At 45.2% G+C, this 27,321-nt stretch overlaps 1 protein-coding gene across 2 annotated transcripts in view; it reads left to right on the top strand.

Annotated features, from left to right (window-relative positions):
- The window catches only part of LOC126278579 (uncharacterized), a 110,719-nt gene that overhangs the window by 31,315 nt on the left and 52,083 nt on the right, over positions 1–27,321 (top strand). For both annotated transcript variants that reach the window (XM_049978787.1, XM_049978788.1), the window contains one exon: positions 16,998–17,070. In XM_049978787.1, the coding sequence (XP_049834744.1) occupies positions 16,998–17,070 (73 nt within the window). The remainder of the gene's footprint in view (positions 1–16,997; positions 17,071–27,321) is intronic.

Genomic DNA, 27,321 nt, shown 5'->3' on the forward strand with positions numbered 1-27,321 from the left:
TGTTTCGTAGCACACTCGCTGAAGTGTCCGGTTGCATTAACTACCGTCCTCATTTCCTGGCTCGGAAACACCTTGCTGAGCGCCGCTCGCTATCTTTCCATGCATATAGTTCGCTATCACACAATGTCCATTTCAGTGAATGGGAGCATCGCGGCGCTTTCGTAATGTCGCTATAAGGCCCCTGGACCTAACAAAATCCACAACCAAATGATTAAAAATCTTCGTGCCTACAGCATGAAACATAACCTTGGGCTTCTTAATCGCGTTTGGCGGGAGAGAGTATTTCCCTCTCAATAGCGGGACGGTATTATTAGTGTTCCTGTCCTGAAACCGGGAAAGGACCCACATTTTAACTTCAGGCCAGTGTCTCTGAAGAGTGTAAGCTATTCAAACGAATGGTTAACCACCGTCTTTGTTGGCGCCTTGAACCTGGAGGGCATATATAAAGATTCCAAAATGGCTTTTGGGCTTTGTGGTCACCCCAGATCACATGGTTCATTTGGCATCCAGAGCCCATAATTTTCACACGTAGCCAATACCTGATGGCTGTGTTTTTTTACCTACAGAAGGCACAGGATTTCACTTGGCGACATCACAGCCTAACTACACTGCATGAGTAGTTTCTGTGGCAGTTCAGATTTTTATCAAAGATTTCATATCTCAGACTTTTTCGGATCCAGAAAGGTTCAATCGTCAGCTACCAGTATCTACAGGAAACTGGACTCCATCAGGGGTCGGTTCTGAGCGTAACACTGTGTATTATCGCCATCAATGGTATTGTAGATGTAGTGGGCTCCAGTCTCTCCAGGACTACAAATGGATGAATTTGGCCAGCACTATGCCTGCTGAGCGCCAACTTCAGGGGGCTGTCTTCAGAATTCATGACAAGGACCCTGAACCACAGAAGTTTCTGGTCTGTAGAGATTCCATGAGATGCTTAAAAGGCACAACAATGTCCTATCCAAAACGTCTTTTGGTAAACACCCAGGACCTACTGGTTGACCTCTACAGATTGTTTTGACAACTTTGTTTTCATCCGTTTTAAGTGCATACCACAGTTTTATCGTTGTATACACAGATGGAGCCAGCAAGAGAATGTCCTTGGCTGTTGCGCTGTTTTCCCTGATAGGGTTCTTAAAGTGCGTCTTCCAGAACAATTTACAAATCATGATGCGGAGTTACATGGCATTCTGATGGCACTATATAATTCACTGACCTCTCTGTAAGAGGTTTGTCTGTTCAGACTCTGTTAGTTGCACTGAAAGCACTTAACCAAATGTATCCAGTAGACCCACTGTTTTGGCTCATCCGTGACTCCTTACAGCAGATCGAATATTGTGGGAAGGAGATTATCTTTTACTAGGTACCTGGACACACATGGATACAGAGAAACATGGCCAGCAAAGCCGCCAAGGATGTCGGGATGATGCTGTCCATTGGTGTCCCATACAGTTGCACGCCATAATATCTGACAGACGCATATCAGTGAGAGACTGAATGGTTGCAGGTGACAGAAAAAAAGTTGCAGTCGCTCAAATCTACCACAAAGGCGTGGCGGACTTAGTCAGCCTCACTGCTGTAATGAGGTTCTGCTTGCCATACTGCGCATCAGACATAGCTCTTTAACACATGGTTTCAACTGCTGGTGGGAGGATGTACAATATGTGAAGTTTGTGGGGTACTACTTTCAGGTCAGCATATTTTGACAACGTGTCGTATATATTATTAGGGGTGATGGATATCTGCCGACCATCCTCACAGATACTCATTCCAGTGTTATGAATGGTGACATTTTGTCAACTGTCAAGCCTCATCTTTAAATTTGTAGGGATGGCAGGTAGACTTCAATGCATTATAAACAGCCTTCGTTCCCACTCTTGAGATAAGCCTGGCAACTTTCCGTCAGAGCGCTGATGACCATGATGTTGAGCGCACCTCACCTCAAATCCATCATTATCTCCTTTGACCGCTTGGGAGCATCCCTCTCCTGTTAACTCTTTGAGTTCGCTTTCAGCTATTGCTTAACTTCAAATTACATGCTACTTTCCCAATGGGTGTGAACCCTTCACCACCATGACTTCGTATGGCGGCATGTGTTCTTCTTGGACTTCGTGTGGTTCCTAAGGAAACTACTCTGGATTCGATCTATTGTTGTAAGTTCCTCGACCTTCTCATAAATTAGTGTTAACCTTTGTGTACACTGACAGATCTAAGAAAGATCATGGTGTTTAGTGTGCCTTCGTCATTGGCAGAGCCCTCTGCCCTCTATCAGGCCATCCAGGACACCCGGCAGCATATGCTCTGAGCCCGTGTGATGTATACAGTTCATCCCTTAGTGCAACAGGCCCAGCAAAGCTTCAGTTCGCTTGCTGTTGAGGGACCCGCTGAACGTTGTGGGTTCCTGGTCACGCCTGTCTGACGTGAGATGCGGCTGCTTCCGCTGCTGCCACTGCTGCAGTCCTCCTACCTCGGCCACCTAGCTTTTCCATTCCTTCGGATCTCCGTGGTGCCGCCTGTCGGCAAGTGGCGTCACTTTGGCATCACCAGTGGTCCTCTCTTCATGGAAACGAGCTCTGGAGAATTAAAGCTCTCCCAGTGGTTTGGTCGACCTCCTCTCAGCCCTCTCTCGGCGAAGAGATCATTTAAGCTAGGTTGTGTCCTGGCTCAGATGGTACGCCATTACCTGACTGAATGCCCTTTTTTTTCCAACCACTGGCGGTCTACATCTACATCCATACTCCGCAAGCCACATGACGGTGTGTGGCGGAGGGTACCCTGACTACCTCTGTCGGTTCTCCCTTCTATTCCAGTCTCGATTGTCGGTATGCTTCTGTGTGGGCTCTAATCTCTCTGATTTTAACCTCACGGTCTCTTCGCGAGATATACGTAGAGGAGGGAGCAGTATACTGCTTGACTCTTCGGTGACGGTATGTTCTCGAAACTTTAACAAAAGCTCGTTCCGAGCTACTGAGTGTCTCTCCTGCAGAATCTTCCACTGGAGTTTATCTATCATCTCCGTAACGCTTTCGCGGTTACTAAATGATCCTGTAACGAAGCGCGCTGCTCTCCGTTGGATATTATCTCTCTCTTCTATCAACCCTATCTGGTACAGATCCCACACTGCTAAGCAGTATCCAAAAAGGGGGCGAACAAGCGTACTGTAACCTTCTTCCTTCGTTTTCGGATTGCATTTCCTTAAGATTCTTCCAATGAATCTGTCTGGCATCTGCTTTACCGACGATCAACTTCATATGATCATTCCATTTTAAATCACTCCTAATGCGTACTCCCAGATAATTTATAGAATTAACTGCTTCCAGTTGCTGACCTGCTATTTTGTAGCTAAATGATAGGGGATCTATCTTTCTGTGTATTCTCAGCACATGAGATTCAGTTGCCATTCCCTGCACCATGCATCAATTCGCTGCAGATCTTCCTGCATTTCAGTACAATTTTCCATTGTTACAACCTCTCGATACACCACAGCATCATCTGCAAAAAGCCTCAGTCAACTTCAGATGTCATCCACAAGGTAATTTATGTATATTGTGAATAGCAACGCTCCTATGACACTCCCTTGCGGCACACATGAAATCACTCATACTTCGGAAGACTTCTATCCATTGAGAATGACATGCTGCGTTCTTTTATCTAGGAACTCTTCAATCGAATCACACAATTGGTCTGATAGTCCGTATGCTCTTACTTTGTTCATTAAACGACTGTGAGGAACTCTATCGAACGCCTTGCGGGAGTCAAGAAACACGGCATCTACCTGTGAACCCGTGTCTATGGCCCTCTGAGCCTCGTGGACGAATACCGCGAGGTAGGTTTCACTCGACCGTATTTTTCGAAACCCATGCTGATTCCTACAGAGTAGATTTCTAGTTTCCAGAAAAGTCATTATACTCGAACATAATACGTGTTCCAAAATTCTACAACTGATCGACGTTAGAGATAGAGGTCTATAGTTCTGCATATCTGTTCGACGTCCCTTCTTGAAAACGGGGATGACCTGTGCCCTTTTTCAATCCTTTGGAACGCTACACTCTTCTAGAGACCTACGGTACACCGCTGCAAGAAGGGGGCAAGTTCCTTCGCGTACTCTGTGTAAAATCGAACTGGTATCCCATTAGGTCCAGCGGCCTTTCCTCTTTTGAGCGATTTTAATTGTTTCTCTATCCCTCTGTCGTCTATTTCGGTATCTACCATTTTGTCTTCTGTGCGACAATCTAGAAGGAACTACAGTGCAGTCTTCCTCTATAAAACAGCGTTCGAAAAAGACATTTAGTACACTCCTGGAAATTGAAATAAGAACACCGTGAATTCATTGTCCCAGGAAGGGAAAACTTTATTGACACATTGCTGGGGTCAGATACATCACATGATCACACTGACAGAACCACAGGCACAAAGACACAGGCAACAGAGCATGCACAATGTTGGCACTAGAACAGTTATATCCACCTTTCGCAGCAATGCAGGCTGCTATTCTCCCATGGAGACGATCGTAGAGATGCTGCATGTAGTCCTAGGGAACGGCTTGCCATGCCATTTCCACCTGGCGCCTCAGTTGGACCAGCGTTCGTGCTGGACGTGCAGACCGCGTGAGACGACGCTTCATCCAGTCTCAAACATGCTCAATGGGGGACAGATCCGGAGATCTTGCTGGCCAGGGTAGTTGACTTACACCTTCTAGAGCACGTTGGGTGGCACGGGATACATGCGGACGTGCATTGTCCTGTTGGAACAGCAAGTTCCCTTGCCGGTCTAGGAATGGTAGAACGATGGGTTCGATGACGGTTTGGATGTACCGTGCACTATTCAGTGTCCCCTCAACGATCACCAGAGGTGTACGGCCAGTGTAGGAGATCGCTCCCCACACCATGATGCCGGGTGTTGGCCCTGTGTGCCTCGGTCGTATGCAGTCCTGATTGTGGCGCTCACGTGCACGGCGCCAAACACGCATACGACCATCATTGGCACCAAGGCAGAAGCGACTCTCATCGCTGAAGACGACAGGTCTCCATTCGTCCCTCCATTCACGCCTGTCGCGACACCACTGGAGGCGGGCTGCATGATGTTGGGGCGTGAGCGGAAGACGGCCTAACGGTGTGCGGGACCGTAGCCCAGCTTCATGGAGACGGTTGCGAATGGTCCTCGCCGATACCCCAGGAGCAACAGTGTCCCTAATTTGCTGGGAAGTGGCGGTGCGGTCCTCTACGGCACTGCGTAGGATCCTACGGTCTTGGCGTGCATCCGTGCGTCGCTGCGGTCCGGTCCCAGGTCGACGGGCACGTGCACCTTCCGCCGACCACTGGCGACAACATCGATGTACTGTGGAGACCTCACGCCCCACGTGTTGAGCAATTCGGCGGTACGTCCACCTGGCCTCCCGCATGCCCACTATACGCCCTCGCTCAAAGTCCATCAACTGCACGTACGGTTCACGTCCACGCTGTCGCGGCATGCTACCAGTGTTAAAGACTGCGATGGAGCTCCGTATGCCACGGCAAACTGGCTGACACTGACGGCGGCGGTGCACAAATGCTGCGCAGCTAGCGCCATTCGACGGCCAGCACCGCGGTTCCTGGTGTGTCCGCTGTGCCGTGCTTGTGATCATTGCTTGTACAGCCCTCTCGCAGTGTCCGGAGCAAGTATGGTGGGTCTGACACACCGGTGTCAATGTGTTCTTTTTTCCATTTCCAGGAGTGTATTTTGGCCTTTAGTCTGACATCCTCTGTTTCAGTACCATTTTGGTCACAGAGTGTCTGGACATTGTTTTGATCCACCTACCGCTTTGACATCAGACCAAAATTTCTTAGGATTTTCTGCCAAGTCAGTACATAGGTTTTTTATATCTGAGTTATCGGTTATTTCAGCAAACGACGTCCTCTTCCCAAACCATTAATCCATCTCCTGCAATGGTGATCCTGATCAGGGATTACGATGGCAATCCACATCCTGTCTAGGCTCTGAGTTTAGACCTCCACCTTTCTCTGGACCCACCGGTGTACACCTGTCCTGCTTCCCTCAGTGACAGCTTTGTCTTGACCTATCACAAAGTATGAAAGACAGTTCATCCTGAAGCCCTGCTGTGCCAATTCTTCTCCATCTTTGACGTGTCGCAGGGTTCAGAAGTCGTCTACACTGATGGCTTGATCGTTGCTGGTCGTGTAGGCTTTGCTTCCACTCAAGTGGGACATACTGAACTGCTCTCCTTGCTGGATGGCTGTAATGTTTCCAGTGCAGAGCCGGTAGCAATCTCTCACGCTCTTTATCATACTCATTCCTGGACTGGTAGGTTCTTTCCAGTCTGAACTGACTGAGCAGTTTGCAACCTCTAGACTAACGCTACTGTCGCCATCCTTTAGACATTATCTAGGATCTCTGCTTGCCCTTGAACAGCGTGGGCACTCAGTGACTTCGGTCTGAACCATGTGCTGTCCTGTGATGCTGGGGAATGAAATCGGCGATAGCTTGGCCAAACTCGCTACCAGTAAACTCTTGATCAGTATTAAGAGAGCTCAAATGTGTATTACTCCGTCAAATTTTAGATGCCTGGAATACGTAATCGCTCACTGATTCATTTACTTGTGGTAAAGGAGACTAAGAATCTGTGCAAGTTCTCTATGCATATCTCTTTAAAGGACTCGCCCATCTTTTGCTGCTCCACGTTGGCTATACTTCGCTGAATCATTGTCATCTCCTCCAAAGTGAGGACCCATCCCAATGTCGTTGTGGCGCCTATTTGATGATGGACATGATCAACCTTGTTGCCCCGTGACAGAATCTTAATCTTCCTGGCTCCCTCCAACTGGTGTTAGGAGACGATGCACCTGTGGCTGACCGTTTTTTAACTTTCATTGAGGGGTTGGCAGAACACTGTTGGTGCTGCAGCTGCCTGGTCTTGGTCCATCCCAGTCTTTACCTTACCTGTACCTTCTTTCCCCCCCTCATGTCGTCTATTAGATTTGGTCGTTTGTTTCTCTGTGCTTGTGTTGCCCTGTCTGTGCTGATGGTCTTTTCAAGGAAATCTGGAAGTTGAGTAGCTCTGGGAAGTGACGGACGTTGGGGATGTGTGTAGCCTCATTGTGCTCTTGGAGGCATCTGGCTGCTCCCTAGGGCCGGCCGCGCCGGTCGCAGGTTCGAATCCTGCCTCGGGCATGGATGTGTGTGATGTCCTTAGGTTAGTTAGGTTTAAGTAGTTCTAAGTTCTAGGGGACTAATGACCACAGCAGTTGAGTCCCATGGTGCTCAGAGCCATTTGAACCATTTTTTGCTCCCTAGGTGGGGCATATTGCTTTACCTTCTTCCTGCCTCCCTTCTTTTGACCCTTACCTCAGCTTCGCTGGAGTCTGCAGTTCGTGGGCAAGCGGCGAGTGTTGGCTGCCTCTTGATCATAGGGGTCCCGAGTTCGATTCCCGGTGGGATTGGGATTTTCTCTGCCCAGGGGCTGTTGCACTCATAATTTCATCATCATTCATGACAGTGGCTAGATTGGATTGTGTAAAGAAATTGGACTGTGTAAAAATTGGGACTTCGTATGGGCGCTGATGACCGTGCAGTTCAGCGCCCCCACAAACAAAACATTAGCAGCTTCGCTGGCATTAGTTGACTTTGGGGTTTGGATCCATTCGTCCATCCATCCAAGCAACCAATCAGCTAACTTCGTTATCACTTCCAAAATCACCGAAACGTCTCCATGTTTCAATTTTGGGATGTAAATGTGGACAGGAAAGTAAAACAAGACTCATTCGATCAAATGATTTTCTTCCATTTCTCTGTAGTTCGTGTTCTGACTTCGGCACAACATTTTCATGTTACAGGCATTTGCATGAAGTGATAAAAGATTTTGGAATTGCAGTTCGCCCTGAAATTGCCTGCTTGCGGAACTGCCTTCGTGTTTTGATGATGACACGGTTCGTGAGTGCGACATTCAGTTCTGCAGTGACTTTTGCAGTCGCAGTGTTCTCAGTTTGTGTAATAAACCTCTGCAGTGTCTGTCCAGTTCATTGAACACACTTTCATCCATGTAGTGACTTGGCGGATGTTTCTCCGCTTGCCCTGTCTGCAGTATGAATCCCTCATATGGTGCCTCATGAAACACCAAACACTACTGCGATCTTGGTTACGGAAACACCTACCGTACGAGCACTACCGGTAGCCCACGCTCGGATTAACTTGGCGTCAGACATAAGGCACTCAAAACTACACAGCGTTCTGACCGTGACTGACACTTGGGACGTATTGATGACTTTTCGCAGGTGGTGGTGAAATAAAACAGCGCAACCTGCATCTTTGGCTGCCATATGCATTAATGCTAGAGCATAAATTCATCGAGGTGTTCTTGTTCCCAAAATCACTTTTTTGAAGGATTTCTTTCGCCTATTTACCACCATCAGATGTCTGTAGTGTGTATAGTCTGGTCATTATCTGATGTTCAAACAATTCTACATAATTTCTGCTGCTGAGCAACCAAGTTTATCAGCTACATGAGACAATTAGGAAGATACTGACCGAAAAATAGCAACACGAAAGACGAATTGTGGGGAAGTTGGTAGGTCTGTTTGCACATCTGAAATACGTGTATTTACATTCAACGGTAGTAGCGTTGCTGTGAGGATGGAAATCAATCTGCTTAAAATTCACGCTGTAATGATTGTGGGCATTATTACATTATAGACTTTATGTGGTGAGCTGTTAGTCAAGAATGCGTTTCAGTTGACAAAAACGCTATTACCACCTGAATTTGAACGCGGTCGTGTAATAGGATTTAGAGAAACTGTGTGTACCTTCTGCGACAATACAGAAAGAGCTGGCACGGATGTAGCCACTGTAAATGATTGTTGACGGCGGTGGTCACAAGAATGTAGTTGCAAGAAGCTTTGGCTGTGGACGGCCACGTGACGCTGCCGAGAGGAAAGGCGGTGTGTTCGGAGTACGGCTTTCGCGTACTGTACTGCATCTGAAATAGCAGGTTGAGCAGGAGTTGACATCAGTAGCACGACTGCTGCAGATCGGTTACTTAAAGCACACCTCCGAGTAAGACGCTCTGTAGTACGCAATCCACTGTCCCTAAACCACCGCCGTTTGTGACTTCATCGGTGAGCTCATTGGAGAGCAGAGTGGAGGTCTGCTGTATTCTCCGATGAGGGGGGCGACGAATTGAGGACCTGCAGCCACCCTGTGTGCTAGACACATTGGATCTACACCTGCAGTTAAGGTGTGGTGTGCGGTTTCGTATGACAGCAGGAAGAGCGCTCGTGGTTATTCCACGCACCCTCACTGCAAATTTGTACACCAGTCTGTGGGTTCGACCTATTGTGCTGACAATCATGAACAGCATTGCAGGGGGTACCTTCCAATAAGATAACGTTCGCCCATATACCGTTGTTGTAACCAATGATGCTCTACAGTGTGTCGACATGTTGCCTTGGCTTCCTCGATGACCAGATTTGTCTCCAGTGGAACACATAAAGAACATTGCATAATTCCAGTGACATCCATAAATCGCATTAATCGTCCCTGTGTTAAGTGCAACAGGCATGGAACTCCATCCTGTAAGCTGACACCTGTACAACAAAGTGCATGTCCATTTCCATGCTTGCGTTAAACATAGTGGAGGTCACGCGTTTATCAATGTACCACCATTTCACATTAGCAATGGCTTATCTCGTGTTTAAATAAATCTGTTACCTTCCAATGGTAATCACTTAAATCACCAAGACAAATTTATTCCCGAAATTGCACAACTCTACATTGTTTGGTGTAGAGATTTTTTCTAACAGTGAATTACATCAGATAGTTGATACAAGGTGCTAAGTAAAGTTTAGGTCTGATTTAATGTCTTTGTTCATGCTGTTTGCAGCGGTCTAGACTAATCGTAATTGCTTTAGAGTTATCACAGCCATTTAGAATTTTTAATATATAACGCAATGTTTAACATCCTAAGTACAAAGGTGGTTTGTATTTTACTTAAACGTGTTCTAAATGACTAATGGAATTCAGGAACACTAAGGAGGTATCATGTATTTCACACAAATTGCTAAACGCAGATCTCAATCGAATGCACTAATTTTCTACATCTAACCCCTGCGAGACTGATATGTGGTAACACACTGCACTTAGTTTTCTATAGCGCCCAAATGCCCTGTGTAAATCTTTCTGAAATTTACCCTTTCGGTCTGCAAAAATTCTGAAAACGTAAGTGATGGTGGCTGTTGTATGTAGCAAAGCAAAAACACATCTGATTTAACTATTTACCTGTTTTCCATCTTTTGGAAATGAAAACCTTGAAATAATTTACTCGTCGTCGTACAGTTTGCGACAAATCTTGGAGCCAAACACAAACGCCCCATTAAAAATACTTGGAACAAATAAAAGAATGATTTACCCTTTCTGAAGGGAAGAAAATCTGTTACACAGTAAAGGCTACTTATAGTACGGAAAAGCTGATTGTACATACCTCGTACAGACGTCGGCTGGTAGAGAGTTTAGATAGGAAAGCATACCAACTTAGGAACAGAATAAACTGTCAGGTCTCAAAGCCATCCGATGGTCTTCGCAGAAACGTTAAAAGCTCACTGAAAGCTTGGAGTGCGCAACTGTGGCCTTTGAGTTTTGGATGCGGCTGTAGCCTACGGAATCGCCAGCATTACAGTGGGACTCAGTGGATGCCGTTTGCTGCCTGACCATGGTCTCTGCGACCTGTCAAGTCATGGAGTTTCCTACCACAAATATTTTGGCCCCAGCGTTTCTGACCAGTTTCATCCAGGGTTCAGTGATTAAATAAGTAGTACGTCAGCATGCATATTTACCTTCTGTCCAAATCATTACTACAGGGTTATTACAAATGATTGAAGCGATTTCACAGCTCTACAATAACTTTATTATTTGAGAGATTTTCACAATGCTTTGCACACACATACAAAAACTCAGTTTTTTTAGGCATTCACAAATGTTCGATATGTGCCCATTTAGTGTTTCGGCAGACATCAAGCCGATAATCAAGTTCCTCCCACACTGCGCAGCATGTCCCCATCAATGAGTTCGAAAGCATCGTTGACGCGAGCTCGCAGTTCTGGCACGTTTCTTGGTAGAGGTTTAAACACTGAATCTTTCACATAACCCCACAGAAAGAAATCGCATGGGGTTAAGTCGGGAGGGCGTGGAGGCCATGACATAAATTGCTGATCATGATCTCCACCACGACCGATCCATCGGTTTTCCAATCTCCTGTTTAAGAAATGCCGAACATCATGATGGAAGTGCGGTGGAGCACCATCCTGTTGAAAGAAGTCGGCGCTGTCGGTCTCCATTTGTGGCATGAGCCAATTTTCCACCATGTCTAGATACATGTATCAATTTTTATAGCTTTGCTCAGTGTTCCGTAAGAAGACCAAAGATTTTTATGTTCTTAAATATTTGGAGTCATTAAACATTATGTGTAATAGTGTGGCTTCCTGGCTCAGTGGTAACATGTAAACTAAGATTCCAAAGATATGTTCAGTCTCCAGACAATGCTGATATTTTTGTTGCTTCTTTCAAATTTGGGAATTTTTGTTGATATGAGAAATGCATGGTTCAGAACCCACATTAAACTTTAGGCTCCTCATGGTAGTGGCTCAGTAAGTCGGGTGAGTTTTGAGGCAAGGAACGATATTCCACCTCCAACAAAAGGTTTTGTAAAAAATTCTTTCAATTGATGACTGCTTTACTTAATTGTCTAATAATCTTTTGTCAAGACCTATTGTATCTTCGCCCTTTTGAAAATTAGAATTCTTTTGTTACGGTTAGGAGTCTACTTTTTTGGTTTCGGTTGGGAGTCTACTTTTTTGGTTTCGGTTGGGAGTCTACTTTTTGGTTTCGGTTGGGAGTCTACTTTTTTGGTTTCGGTTGGGAGTCTACTTTTTTGGTTGTTTCGGTTGGGAGTCTACTTTTTTGGTTGTTTCGGTTGGGAGTCTACTTTTTTGGTTGTTTCGGTTGGGAGTCTACTTTTTTGGTTGTTTCGGTTGGGAGTCTACTTTTTTGGTTGTTTCGGTTGGGAGTCTACTTTTTTGGTTGTTTCGGTTGGGAGTCTACTTTTTTGGTTGTTTCGGTTGGGAGTCTACTTTTTTGGTTGTTTCGGTTGGGAGTCTACTTTTTTGGTTGTTTCGGTTGGGAGTCTACTTTTTTGGTTGTTTCGGTTGGGAGTCTACTTTTTTGGTTGTTTCGGTTGGGAGTCTACTTTTTTGGTTGTTTCGGTTGGGAGTCTACTTTTTTGGTTGTTTCGGTTGGGAGTCTACTTTTTTGGTTGTTTCGGTTGGGAGTCTACTTTTTTGGTTGTTTCGGTTGGGAGTCTACTTTTTTGGTTGTTTCGGTTGGGAGTCTACTTTTTTGGTTGTTTCGGTTGGGAGTCTACTTTTTTGGTTGTTTCGGTTGGGAGTCTACTTTTTTGGTTGTTTCGGTTGGGAGTCTACTTTTTTGGTTGTTTCGGTTGGGAGTCTACTTTTTTGGTTGTTTCGGTTGGGAGTCTACTTTTTTGGTTGTTTCGGTTGGGAGTCTACTTTTTTGGTTGTTTCGGTTGGGAGTCTACTTTTTTGGTTGTTTCGGTTGGGAGTCTACTTTTTTGGTTGTTTCGGTTGGGAGTCTACTTTTTTGGTTGTTTCGGTTGGGAGTCTACTTTTTTGGTTGTTTCGGTTGGGAGTCTACTTTTTTGGTTGTTTCGGTTGGGAGTCTACTTTTTTGGTTGTTTCGGTTGGGAGTCTACTTTTTTGGTTGTTTCGGTTGGGAGTCTACTTTTTTGGTTGTTTCGGTTGGGAGTCTACTTTTTTGGTTGTTTCGGTTGGGAGTCTACTTTTTTGGTTGTTTCGGTTGGGAGTCTACTTTTTTGGTTGTTTCGGTTGGGAGTCTACTTTTTTGGTTGTTTCGGTTGGGAGTCTACTTTTTTGGTTGTTTCGGTTGGGAGTCTACTTTTTTGGTTGTTTCGGTTGGGGGTGTCTACTTTTTTGGTTGTTTCGGTTGGGGGTGTCTACTTTTTTGGTTGTTTCGGTTGGGGGTGTCTACTTTTTTGGTTGTTTCGGTTGGGGGTGTCTACTTTTTTGGTTGTTTCGGTTGGGGGTGTCTACTTTTTTGGTTGTTTCGGTTGGGGGTGTCTACTTTTTTGGTTGTTTCGGTTGGGGGTGTCTACTTTTTTGGTTGTTTCGGTTGGGGGTGTCTACTTTTTTGGTTGTTTCGGTTGGGGGTGTCTACTTTTTTGGTTGTTTCGGTTGGGGGTGTCTACTTTTTTGGTTGTTTCGGTTGGGGGTGTCTACTTTTTTGGTTGTTTCGGTTGGGGGTGTCTACTTTTTTGGTTGTTTCGGTTGGGGGTGTCTACTTTTTTGGTTGTTTCGGTTGGGGGTGTCTACTTTTTTGGTTGTTTCGGTTGGGGGTGTCTACTTTTTTGGTTGTTTCGGTTGGGGGTGTCTACTTTTTTGGTTGTTTCGGTTGGGGGTGTCTACTTTTTTGGTTGTTTCGGTTGGGGGTGTCTACTTTTTTGGTTGTTTCGGTTGGGGGTGTCTACTTTTTTGGTTGTTTCGGTTGGGGGTGTCTACTTTTTTGGTTGTTTCGGTTGGGGGTGTCTACTTTTTTGGTTGTTTCGGTTGGGGGTGTCTACTTTTTTGGTTGTTTCGGTTGGGGGTGTCTACTTTTTTGGTTGTTTCGGTTGGGGGTGTCTACTTTTTTGGTTGTTTCGGTTGGGGGTGTCTACTTTTTTGGTTGTTTCGGTTGGGGGTGTCTACTTTTTTGGTTGTTTCGGTTGGGGGTGTCTACTTTTTTGGTTGTTTCGGTTGGGGGTGTCTACTTTTTTGGTTGTTTCGGTTGGGGGTGTCTACTTTTTTGGTTGTTTCGGTTGGGGGTGTCTACTTTTTTGGTTGTTTCGGTTGGGGGTGTCTACTTTTTTGGTTGTTTCGGTTGGGGGTGTCTACTTTTTTGGTTGTTTCGGTTGGGGGTGTCTACTTTTTTGGTTGTTTCGGTTGGGGGTGTCTACTTTTTTGGTTGTTTCGGTTGGGGGTGTCTACTTTTTTGGTTGTTTCGGTTGGGGGTGTCTACTTTTTTGGTTGTTTCGGTTGGGGTGTCTACTTTTTTGGTTGTTTCGGTTGGGGTGTCTACTTTTTTGGTTGTTTCGGTTGGGGTGTCTACTTTTTTGGTTGTTTCGGTTGGGGTGTCTACTTTTTTGGTTGTTTCGGTTGGGGTGTCTACTTTTTTGGTTGTTTCGGTTGGGAGTGTATTTTTTTATCAATGTAAGAAGCTGCTGAAATTAAAATTATAACTGAAGTGGGTAAAATAGTTTAACAGTTTTTAGTTTACAAATTATGTATGGTCATGGCATGTTCTTACCTGACTTAACTTTCAACAGTCTTTAAACGGAACATATATATTCCGCTCTCAAATATTAACGATTACCTGAGTCTGGGATGCTGCGCCCTGTAGCATTGGATGGAACTGGGTTGGTGTCGCATCTCAGCTGTGTCGCAATGTTGAGACAGCATGCACCTCCAACAACTAAATGTCTAAGCAGTTTTAGTATGAACTAATAAAAGGAAAAGTTCGTTTCTTCAAAGCTGCTGCTTCGACTGAACGTACTTCAGTGCGTTACCTGATTTATAGTTAAATATATATAGTCGTAACATGTTCCAACTCGTAACAAAATGTAATTTAGAATCATTATCATTACTTATCTTCGCCGATGTTGGGTGTGACGGAGTTCCAAAAGTTTTAAATTAATAAAACATTTGCACTCGGCCACGTTTAGTTTGCAAAACCTTTATTTGCAGAACGCCCTTTCACACCAAGCTGCCATGTTTTGTTTAAGTTAGGCGCCTGACAGCACCGTGCTGCCCACTCATACTGAGTGAGCGATGGGAAATAAACGTGACTGAAGCTGTAAGTGTACACTATGGGCCATTAAAATTGCTACACTACGAAGATGACCTACTACAGACGCGAAGTTAAACCGACAGGAAGATGATGCTGTGATATGCAAATGATTAGCTTTTCAGACCATTCACACAAGGTTGGCGCCGGTGGCGACACCTACAACGTGCTGACAAGAGGAAAGTTCCCAACCGATTTCTCATAAACAGCAATTGACCGGCGTTGCCTGGTGAAACGTTGTGAAGGAAGAGAAATACGTACCATCGAGTTTCTGATTTTGATAAAGGTCGGATTGTAGCCTACCGCGATTGCGGTTTATCGTATCGCGACACTGCTGCTCGCGTTGGTCGATATCGAATGACTGTTAGGAGAATATGGAATCGGTGGGTTCAGGAGGGTAATACAGAACGCTGTGCTGGATCCCAATGGACTCGTATCACTAGCAGTCGAGATGACAGGCATCTTATCCGCATGGCTCTAACGGATCGTGCTCAGACGTCTCGATCCCTGAGTCAACGGATGGGGACGTTTGCAAGACAACCATCTGCACGAACAGTTAGATGTTTGCAGCAGCATGGACTATCAGCTCGGAGACCATGGCTGCGGTTACCCTTGACGCTGTATCACAGACACGAGCGCCTACAATGGTGTAGTCAACGACGAACCTGGGTGCATGAATGGCAAGTCATTTCTTCGGATGAATACAGGTTCTGTTTACAGCATCATGATGGTCGCATCCGTGTTTGGGGACATCGTGGTGAACGCACATTGGAAGCGTGTATTCGTCATCGCCATACTGGCATATTACCCGGCGTGATGTTATGGGGTGCCTAGTCACCTCTTGTTCGCATTGACGACACTTTGAACAGTGTACGTTACATTTCAGATGTGGCTCTACCCTTCATTCGATTCTTGCGAAACCCTATTTTTCAGCAGGGTAATGCATGTTACAGGTCCTGTACGGTCGTTTCTGGATACAGAAAATGTTACTGCTGCCCTGGCCACCACATTCTCCAGATCTCCCACCAATTGAAAACGTCTGGTCAATGGCGGATGAGCAACCGGCTCGTCACAATACGCCAGTCGCAGCTCTTTGTTCGCCAGTCGCAGCTCTTTGTTCGCCAGTCGCAGCTCTTTGTTCGCCAGTCGCAGCTCTTTGTTCGCCAGTCGCAGCTCTTTGTTCGCCAGTCGCAGCTCTTTGTTCGCCAGTCGCAGCTCTTTGTTCGCCAGTCGCAGCTCTTTGTTCGCCAGTCGCAGCTCTTTGTTCGCCAGTCGCAGCTCTTTGTTCGCCAGTCGCAGCTCTTTGTTCGCCAGTCGCAGCTCTTTGTTCGCCAGTCGCAGCTCTTTGTTCGCCAGTCGCAGCTCTTTGTTCGCCAGTCGCAGCTCTTTGTTCGCCAGTCGCAGCTCTTTGTTCGCCAGTCGCAGCTCTTTGTTCGCCAGTCGCAGCTCTTTGTTCGCCAGTCGCAGCTCTTTGTTCGCCAGTCGCAGCTCTTTGTTCGCCAGTCGCAGCTCTTTGTTCGCCAGTCGCAGCTCTTTGTTCGCCAGTCGCAGCTCTTTGTTCGCCAGTCGCAGCTCTTTGTTCGCCAGTCGCAGCTCTTTGTTCGCCAGTCGCAGCTCTTTGTTCGCCAGTCGCAGCTCTTTGTTCGCCAGTCGCAGCTCTTTGTTCGCCAGTCGCAGCTCTTTGTTCGCCAGTCGCAGCTCTTTGTTCGCCAGTCGCAGCTCTTTGTTCGCCAGTCGCAGCTCTTTGTTCGCTGTACCTGTAGACGCCATCCACGCTCTGTTTGACTCAATGCCCAGGCGTATCAGAGGCGTTATTACAGCCAGAGGAGGTTGTTCTGGGTACTGATTTCTCAGGATCTATGCACCCAAATTGCGTGAAAATGTAATCACATGTCAGTTCTAGTTTAATATATTTGACAATGAATACCTGTTTCTTCTGCATTTCTTCTTGGTGTAGCAATTTTAATGGCCAGCAGTGTAGTTTTACGGATTACCTCTATAAATAAAAACGCTACAGGACACTGTTTCCCGAGTGGTTCCCTCGCCACCGACTCCCGATAGTCTGTGCTCGGCAAGTCATTAATGGATATTTTTTTCCGCAGGAAGGTGGCATGGAGGTTGAGGAGCTGCCCGCTGCAGCTGCTGATCCAGGGTCTGTCGTGGCGCAGGCGGCCGGTAAGTGTTCCTGCACAGAGGGCAGATGTGAGACGCCTTGTACGCGATCGCCTGTCTCGTCTCAACCGTCTACTCAGCAACTTCTCCTAGCATTCTACTCCTGTGCTAAGACGCGTCTGTTTATGTGGGTCGCTATCGTTCACACGTCAGCGCCAAAATTTTGGTGGCTTCTGAGTTGTATGCTGTGCAGTATCGTACATGAACGGTGAAATTAGGTTATGGCGAACAATTTTTTACAAAAAAGACGAAATATGGTAACAATATATGAACAAGCGATGGTAACAGTTCATTCATTGTGGACGATATTGAAAACGGCGACGTGGTAGGTTCATTACCCTCCTGAGAACTGGACGAATAGGGACAAATCATCAAAACAGTTCAGAACACACATTTATTTGATGTAGAAATTTGTTTGCAAGTACATACTTTCTTTACTGCAGTAGGTAGTTGTTTTTCGGTTTAACTTCTGTACATTGTGTAACACCCCACCTGTCACTCACTTTGTTTTGGCGTGTGTTGACCCCAGCTAATTGACTAACACATAGAGTGCAAAACTGCTGCAATATCTGATAACGCAAAGTAAAAAGGCCCTATGGCTCTTAATTGAACTGCAGTGGCAGTGTTGACATTGATTCAAAATTGATCCCTTTTAATTAAAAGGGGTGCACATTGATGTTATTCAGCTATTGAACGCTAGATGCAAATGTTGAACATTAAATTAAGAAAATGACTTGGGATTTAAACTACTTGATTGAAAACAGATGAAGTCGATTAGCACAAATTTAACTCACCATCTTCAATCATCACATTACATGACTCTTCTAACAGGCAGTGGGAATAAATTGCGTTTACATGGAGTACAATGTGGTAAATCAAAATAAATTCCTATCAACTGCTCGGGCATAATGTAAAGTGCAAAAAGAATTCAATACATGGCCCATGAAACCCTCGTGGAAACTTATGCAGGAAAGATCCAACAAATTAATCAGTGGCCTAACTCAAACCAGAGTGGGCGCAATATCACCGAATACAGTGTGGTGGGGCGTCGTCGTGTGGACGTCGACCAACCTTGTGGTGCTGCAAGGCTGCACTCGTCTATTCACTCCTAGCTATCTTGCTCAGTACGTAGCTGAACAAAATCTTTCTATCTCCAAGATCAATTCTTCCATTTGCTAAGTCCTAAACTGCGGAGTTGCTCTATCTCTCAGGCAAGCTCAGTAAAGAACGCCACGTCCACACGCTAGGCAAGCTGGGAACTCAAGACATCTACGGAAACTTCCTACAATCTGCTCCTCTTGTCGGTTTCCCCTCGATCACAATCACTTACGCCAATTGCAGCGCAAGTCGCGTGAATTATGCGTCTCTTCCCAGCGCTGACAAATGCATGCTCTGGGAAGTGAACAAATTCCCACAAAATTTGCCTTCCTCTCAACGTCTGCTATTTAGCGCCTCCCAGGCCACCCATCAAGGTTAGCATCTACATAAAACATAAATTTTTCCGAAATTCTGACTCCCAGGAGAGTACTTCAAATTCCTTGGTCCTATGTTCCCATCAGAGGCCGGCGTATTTCATTCTGTCACTCTTCACCTGATTTGTTTGACTCTGCGGACTGTGAATTCAGTGTGAAGTTGCTATAGTCACAAAAACGCATATTACGGCCTCTATTGACCGCTCCATAGTAGCTTTGGGCAGCTTTCTTGTATGTTTCACTGAAAACAGGATGGATATTTATCAACAGGCATAAAAGTTCTCCGTGGGGTCAACCACCCCCTCACTGTCAACTTAAGGCAGCTGGAGGCCGTGCCCCATTACCGCTTTCTCAAAATTTGAGCTGCCCTAAGCTGCCTATTGTCGTTTCTCTTCGCCACTCCCCAGCTGCGGTTAACTCTGAACACTTCACTGGGATAAACTAGCCTCCAGTAAATCGACGTGCTTCCACAAAGTTTTGACGTCATGTGAATTACTTTGAAACCATCCCCCAACATTAATTATTCCAATACATTCATACTATACCCTCCAGAAGATACGCTGTGTCTTGTCAGTCATTTCTTTTCAGCCCTACCGTTCGCTCAACGTGAGTTCCGTGATCTTTAATGACTTCATGTAAGGGGCATAGTTCTTGCCATCTTAAAATTGTTTTTGTTAATAAGTGCCTAATAACCTAGAAAGTAATTTTTCACTTCAAATAATTGATTTTTTCACTGTTCAAATGATTTTCCTTAAAACAAGTTTATCTATGTTCTTACTTGCGCAAAATGTATCTCTTCTCTGTAGGAACCAAAATATTTACGGTTTGAGGTTTTCTGTTTATTGTAGGAGAACACTACAGTAGTAGGAAAACATACCAGGACCTGCTGTAACTTACCAGTGTCCTCAAAAGAAAGCAAATATTACATATAAAGGTACAAAAGCACGAAATCTTTCTATGATAGGAGTGAGCGCCGCCACAATAGATGAACTTCAGATTTAAAAAGATGCTGTCACAGTCTGTTTCTACGCAAGTACCACAGTGTATAGATCAATCACGTCATACAGACTCTAGTCTTGATTTGTTACTGATTTACACACATGCACGGAAAGGCGTAGCACTTTCAGTAGTAAATTTCGACCAGAAAGCCGCTCGTGCTAAAGGGGCTGAAGACTGCCCGGCGCCCCCCTTGCGCCCTGGCTCAGACTGCTTCACTGCATGGCGTTGTGCATCCGTCAGCTCCGCAGCTGCTTCTCCTGTAGTGACGGTTCAGTCAGGCCCACCTCAGTTTCAGAAGACTGCAAGACAGTCAGAAACACACACCAGGTTCAGATTTGTGATACGTGCCGTAGCGTAGTTGGATTGCACCTCTATGGCACAGTCTTGTCAAAACGTGAAGACAATGAGCTGCTCCATATTGTTGCATCGATGTAAAAGGGCTTCGTTAACCTCCGATCGGTCGCGAAATCAAGACCACACTGAAAATCTGATGGAGTTCAGCTTAGATGTAGCGCAGTGTCTCTAGTAGCCCCATTTATTGCGCCGTATCTCTCCACTCCACCTTGTTCGCATCTCACATAAAGTAAATGTCGTGCATCTACTTCATGTCAATTCTACACATACTGCAGGTGCAACTAAGTTGTTCATGCAGTATTTCCGATGCGAAGCGTTAGATCAGCCACCATGCCTCTGATCATCTCGGCTCACGTGAGCCGCTGGTTAGGAAGACAGCATTTTGGCACACACATCGAGCTGGAGAACAGAGTAGGGAATTCGTGGAAAGAATGTGACCTGAGTACTGCAAATTTCGTACCGCGCAATTAATGTCGAAGTCGGAGCGGCGACTATTTAGAGTAGTAGTTGGAAGATTTGCCTAAATCTCGCAGATGAAACATTTTTGATTTTCTGCAGTTTCCACTTCGGAGTAATCAGAATAGTTCGCGCCTTCACATAGGTAGCCCAATGGCCATATGTGTGCTGTTACATCGGCGGCAGCGGCAACAGCAACTTCAATGAGTTGCTTGCCGCTAAAGGAGTTTCATCGTGTCAGAAACGGGCTATACAGAGCACCAGCAACGGGAGTTTACACTGAGGTGAGAAGCAGTGTGATGCGTCCTGACAGTGTTCGGCATGCCTTTGCCCGGCGTATTCCGCTAACTCGACTTGGTGTGCACTCTACAAATTGTTGGCAGTCTCCTGCACAAATATTGAGCCTTTATAGCCGCCAAGAATTACGAAATTGCTGACAGTACAGAGTTTTGTGCACGAACTGACTTCTCGGTGATGCCCCATAAATGTTAGATGGGACTCGTGTCGGGCGATCTGGGTGGCAAAGGCATACGATCGAATTGTCCAGAATGTTCTTCAAACCAGTCATGAGCAACTGTGCCCCAGTGACGTGACATCATTACTTGGGAACATGATGTCCTTGGATGATGGAAAATGGTATCATAGTAATCTAATACAAAAATTTCCTGCCTATAGGATCATTTGGACCAGAGAACACATTACAGTCCATACAAACACAGCCCACATAATTATGGAGCCATCTCCAGCTTGCACAGTATCCATGGCTTCGTGGTGGTCAGAGCCACACTTGAACACTATAGTCAGCTGTTACCAACTGAAATTGGTTGTAGCTTACCAGGCCATGGTTTCCCAGTCGTCTAGATGCCAACCGATTGTCACAAGCCCACGATAGGCACTGTAGGCGATATGCTGTCAGCAAAGGCACTCGCGTGCGTCGCTTCTACTGTAGCCCACTAACACTCAACTTCGCTGCGCTGTCTTAAGGGATACGTTCGTCGTACGTCCCACATTGATTCTTGCGGTTATTCCACGGAATGTTATATGTTAGCACTGACAAATGTAAGAAATCGCCGCTGGTCTTGATCACTAAGTAGAGGCCGTCGGCTACTGCGTTGTATGTGGTTAAAGCCAGAAACAGAAATTTATTCTCGTCACTGTCTTAACAATGGATCTCGTTATACTGAATTACGTAAAGATTTCCGAGATGGAACGTCCCGTATATCTAGCTCCAACTACCACTCTGCGTTGAATGTCTGTTAATCCCAGTCGTGAGGCCGTAATCACGTCGAAAACTCAAATGACTCCTGAATACAGCTCCGCCTATGTACTTCCCCTTCATAACTTGTGTACACAATGGTACCGCCATCTGTATATGTGCATATCGCTATCCCACGACTTTAGTGACCTCAGTGTATAACGTAGGTTCTGTATGCACCGAATTAAGTCTACTTTCTGAATGATCTGATTCTGCAGCCTCCGGAAAACACACGGGGACTTACAGGGTGTTTCAAAAATGACCGGTATGTTTGAAACGGCAATAAAAACTAAACGAGCAGCGATAGAAATACACAGTTTGTTGCAATATGCTTGGGACAACAGTACATTTTCAGGCAGACAAACTTTCGAAATTAAAGTAGCTACAATTGTCAACAACAGATGGCGCTGAGGTCTGGGAAACTATAATACGATATTTTCCACATATCCACCATGCGTAGCAATAATATGGCGTAGTCTCTGAATGAAATTACCCGAAACCTTTCACAACGTGTCTGGCGGAATAGCTTCACATGCAGATGAGATGTACTGCTTCAGCTGTTCAATTGTTTCTGGCGGTACACCTGGTCTTTCAAGTGTCCCCACAGAAAGACGTCACAGGGGTTCATATCTGGCGAATAGGGGCCAATCCACGCTGCCTCCTGTATGTTACGGATAGCCCAAAGCAATCACACGATCATCGAAATACTCATCAGGAAATTAAAGGCGTCGGCCGTGCGATGTGGCCGGGAACCATCTTGCATAAACCACGAGGTGTTCGCAGTGTCATCTAAGGCAGTTTGTACAACCACAAATTCACGAAGAATGTCCAGATAGCGTGATGCAGTAATCGTTTCGGATCTGAAAAATGGGCCAATGATTCCTTTGGAAGAAATGGCGTCCCAGACCAGTACTTTTTGAGGATGCAGGGACGATGGGACTGCAACATGGGGCTTTTCGGTTCCCCATATGCGCCAGTTCTGTTAATTGACGAAGCCGTCCAGGTAAAAATAAGCTTCGTCAGTAAACCAAATGCTGCCCACATGCATATCGCCGTCATCAATCCTGTGCACTATATCGTTAGCGAATGTCTCTCGTGCAGCAATGGTAGTGGCGCTGAGGGGTTGCCATGTTTGAATTTTGTATGGATAGAGGTGTAAACTCTGGCGCATGAGACAATACGTGGACGTTGGCGTCATTTGGACCGCAGCTGCAACACGGCGAACGGAAACCAGAGGCCGCTATTGGATCACCTGCTGCACTAGCTGCGCGTTGCCCTCTGTGGTTGCCGTACGCGGTCGCACTACCTTTCCAGCACGTTCATCCGTCATGTTCCCAGTCCGTTGAAATTTTTCAAACAGATCCTTTATTGTATCGCTTTTCGATCCTTTGGTTACATTAAACCTCTGTTGAAAACTTCGTCTTGTTGCAACAACACTGTGTTCTAGGCGGTGAAATTGCAGCACCAGAAAAATCTTCTGTTCTAAGGAATAAACCATGTTGTCCACAGCACACTTGCACGTTGTGAACAGCACACGCTTACAGCAGGAAGACGACGTACAGAATGGCGCACCCAGCGACTGCGTTGTCTTCTATATCTTTCACATCACTTGCAGCGCCATCTGTTGTTGAAAATTGTAACTGCTGTAATTTCGAAAGTTTGTCCGCCTGAAAATGTACTGTTGTCCCAAGCATATTGCAACAAACGGTGTATTTCTATCGCTGCTCGTTCAGTTTCTATTGCCGTTTCAAATATACCGGTCATTTTTGAAACACCCTGTACTAACAGCGCTGTATTCCCTCAACGCTAGCCAAACGAGGCTCCAGACAAGGCCAGATCTCGGAGCCAGCCACACGGTGGAGGCTCCCGACTGCAGCTTAACGTCAAACCGCCTTCTTAATACTGCAGATGTGCCCCAAGAGAAAGCGGCTAAGATAAGCCGTTCCTGCATGCCGAGAAACTGTTACTGCACCAAACATTTGCACTTGAAACAGGCATTTAGGCACCAGATAATTTCCCCTAGGCCTTGTGACTGCTTTGGCAATACGATGTGCTGGCCAAGAATCGCGTACCGTCAAGCAACCTTAGGGCGGCACTTGGATAGGGTGACACGGGCTCTGGTTAGTCACTCACCAGGCGATTCTCTCCGGTGAAGTTGTTTCCTGTCGCGTCGGGAACAGGACTAAGGGAAGTGAACTGGAGGCGAAGCACCACACTGGGATAAAGTTGCCAGGTGTGGAATGGGCCGAGGTGCTAGTTCCTTGCAGCTGCAGCTGTCGCAGGCCACACTAGGCTGTCTACATCGCCTGCTGTGAAGCAGATTGCAGGCTTACTGTACTTTCGTCCGTATGGCATAATGCCTTAAATATCATTCCAGTCGATCATTTGGGTAATCAGCTAATAACTGCATTTTTTCGTCAACGGTAGTCACTTGCTTCCTTCATTTTGTAAATTAGTTTTAATTATTAGCGACAAAGCTGAAAGATGCTAAAGACATTAGGGTAGATAGGATACAGGCGGAATACCCTCAGACTTCAGGAAAAATGTAATAATTAAAATTCTAAAGAAACCATATCGAAATTGGTGTGAATATTATTGAACTATCAGCTTAATAAGTTATGGGTGCCAAGTACTAACATTTTTCCTGGAGGAGAGAATATCTTGTAGATATTACTGACCTTGGGGAATATTTTGATTCCAGAGAAATGTGGGAACACGCAAGGCAGTACTGACCCTGCAACTTGTCTTAGCATATACTTTAAGGAAATGCAAATCTCGTTTATAGTACTTGGAGAGTTAGAAAAAACCTTTTGACAATGTGCACTAGAATACTCGCTCAAATTCTAAAGGTGGCAGGGGTAAAATACATGGAGTGAAGGCTACTCACAATTTGTACAGGGACCAGACGGCATTAATGAGTTGAGGGGCACGAAGGGAAACAGTGATTGAGAAGGGAGTGAGACAGGGTTGTAGCCAATCTCTATATTAAGCAGCAAAGGACACAAAAAAATAAAGTAGCTATTAAAGTCAAGGGAGAAGAAATAAAAACTTTGAGGTTTGCCAGTGATACTTCGTCAGATACAGCAAAGCACGTGCACGAGTATTTAACAGAATGGACATTGTTTTGTATGGATATAAGATCATCAACAAAGCAAAATAAGGAAAATGGAATGTAGTCGAATTCAATGACGTGATGCTGAGGGAATTAGATTATGAAATGAGACAAAGTAGTAGATGACTTTTGCTAGTTGTGCCGTGAAATAACTGATGATAGCCTACGTCGACAGGCAATGTCAAGAATAGGATTTCTGAAGAAGAGAAATTTAGCATAAAGAATAAATTTGTCAGGAAGCCCTTTCTGCAAATGTTTGCATGGAGTGTAGTCATTTATGGAGCGGAAACATAGCCAATAAACAATTTAGACAAGAAGAGAATCGAGGCTTTTGCAATGTGGTGCTACAGAAGATCAGATGACAATGAACAGAGTTGCGGAGAAAAATGTGGCACAACCTGGCTAGAAGGGATCAGTTGATGGAGCACATTGAGACATAAAGGGATCACCAGTTTAGTATTGGAGGTCAGCGTGGTCAGTGAGACGAGGAGATGAATGCAGTAATCAGGTTCAGAGGATGTGGGTTGCCGTAGTTCTTCCAAGGTGAAGAGGCTTGCACAGGATAGAGTAGCATGGAGAGCTAGTGTCAAACCAGTCTTTGGACTGAAGGCCACAACAATAATCCTAAAGTTCCCTGTGTAACAATAGCTCCCTGGCCTTAAACGGTTCTTAATAATTCAAGTAATCCTTCATTTTAGTGGGCATACTTAATCTCAGAATGACATTTCATCTTCTCATACGCTAGTTGCTCATTTTTGTCGCAAGCATTGACAGTTTCCGCGTTGTCGATACTTTACCCGGCGTCATGCTGCCATTAGAAACTTTTAAAGTGTGACAAGGTGTCACCTACATCGACGGCAAACACCGTTGAATGGAGAAAACGTCAGCGTTCATTGGTCCGAGAGCTACTCGCTGCTGCCCCGGCTCGGTACCACGATGCCCAGCAGACTGCCGCCCCCCATTGTCCTTGTTTATGACCGTTTACATTCACGGTGTTCTGCGGGCTGTAATAAGTTCATCAACGACATCGTATATATTTAGTCAAGGCTGCATGTTTTTTTATTTTCTTTGGACTACAGAGATGCACATGAAAGATCTTTCCTGCTTTCTTTCCAGCAGTTATTGTTTGGCTAGGTTTTATTTTCTTCTATGTCGCACTACCTCTTTCTTTTTTATGCTGTTGTAACTTTTTATTTTTGCTCCGAACTTTTTCGTTTTTCTCAGGTTGCTTTCTCAGTTGATACACGCCACTTGAGTTTCCGTGTTTGTTAAAAAAAAGTAAATTTTCCTCCATCTTTATTAGGCCTCCATGAATAAACTTTTCCCTACTTCAGTGTGTTTAGTTGTTTGACTGGCTTGGTATTTGGCAGCATGACTCATCAGTAACACAGCGGATGGGCTTAAAGCCAACCAAAAATTAGTAAAATTTCCAAGAAAATGGAAGTAAATGTTATGACACAATTTACAGCGTGGTGTCTAGACATCTGCTCGTTTGGACAAAATAAAAATTAGTTTGGTCTGTGTACAGGGTGATCAAAAAGTCAGTATAAATTTGAAAACTTAAAAAACTACGGAATAATGTAGAGGTAAAAATTGACAGACATGCTTGGAATGACATGGGGTTCGCACGCGTCGTTTGGTGATGATCGTGTATTCAGCCGCCACTTTCGTCATGCTTGGCCTCCCAGGTCCCCAGACCTCAGTCCGTACGATTATTGGCTTTGGGGTTACCTGAAGTCGCAAGTGTATCGTGATCGACCGACATCTCCAGGGATGCTGAAAGACAACACCCGACGCCAATGCCTCACCATAACTCCGGACGTGCTTTACAGTGCTGTTCACAACATTATACCTCGACTACAACTATTGTTGAGGAATGATGGACATATTGAGCATTTACTGTACAGAACATCATCTTTGCTTTGTCTTACTTTGTTATGCTAATTATTCCTATTCTGATCAGATGCAGCGCCATCTGTTAGACATTTTTTGTTCTAATAAAACCCCATGTCATTCTAAGCATGTGTGTCGATTTGTACCCCTCTATCTACATTATTCCGTGATTTATTCAGTTTTCAAATTTATAATGACTTTTTGATCACCTGGTATATACATAATCAACCCTTGTATCAGTCTACTTCCTGTTCATCTCAAAAATGCTGTTATACTGTTCTTTAAAAGGCCTTTGCCAGCTGATATGCCAGTGCTATCAGTAAACCTCAAAGTTTTTTGTTTCTGAACTTAATTTCCTCTCCAGATTTGTTGGGCTTCGTTTATTGATTACATAATGTACAGCGTGAACAAGATCGGTGGTAGGCGACAACTGTGTCCCACTGATTCACTGTCATGTCCTTAGATTCATATAACTAAGGTCTGGTTTATATCAAACTTGTACAAAACTTCTCCTTCACTGCCTCTTTAGTTTAGTTCCTGTTTTAGTGTACTCCAGTGATACTGCCAAGATACCTCTTCAGACAGGCATATATTTCTTTACTCTATATTCTAAACAGCTGTAGTCTGTGTCACGTAGTGTGTTCCTACATTTATCTGAAGCCCAAACAGATATTCCCTCAAGGTAGACTTCTACCAGTTTCCCATTCCGCTGT

The sequence above is a fragment of the Schistocerca gregaria genome, chromosome 6 (assembly GCF_023897955.1).
Source record: "Schistocerca gregaria isolate iqSchGreg1 chromosome 6, iqSchGreg1.2, whole genome shotgun sequence".
In the NCBI taxonomy this organism is placed as follows: domain Eukaryota; kingdom Metazoa; phylum Arthropoda; class Insecta; order Orthoptera; family Acrididae; genus Schistocerca; species Schistocerca gregaria.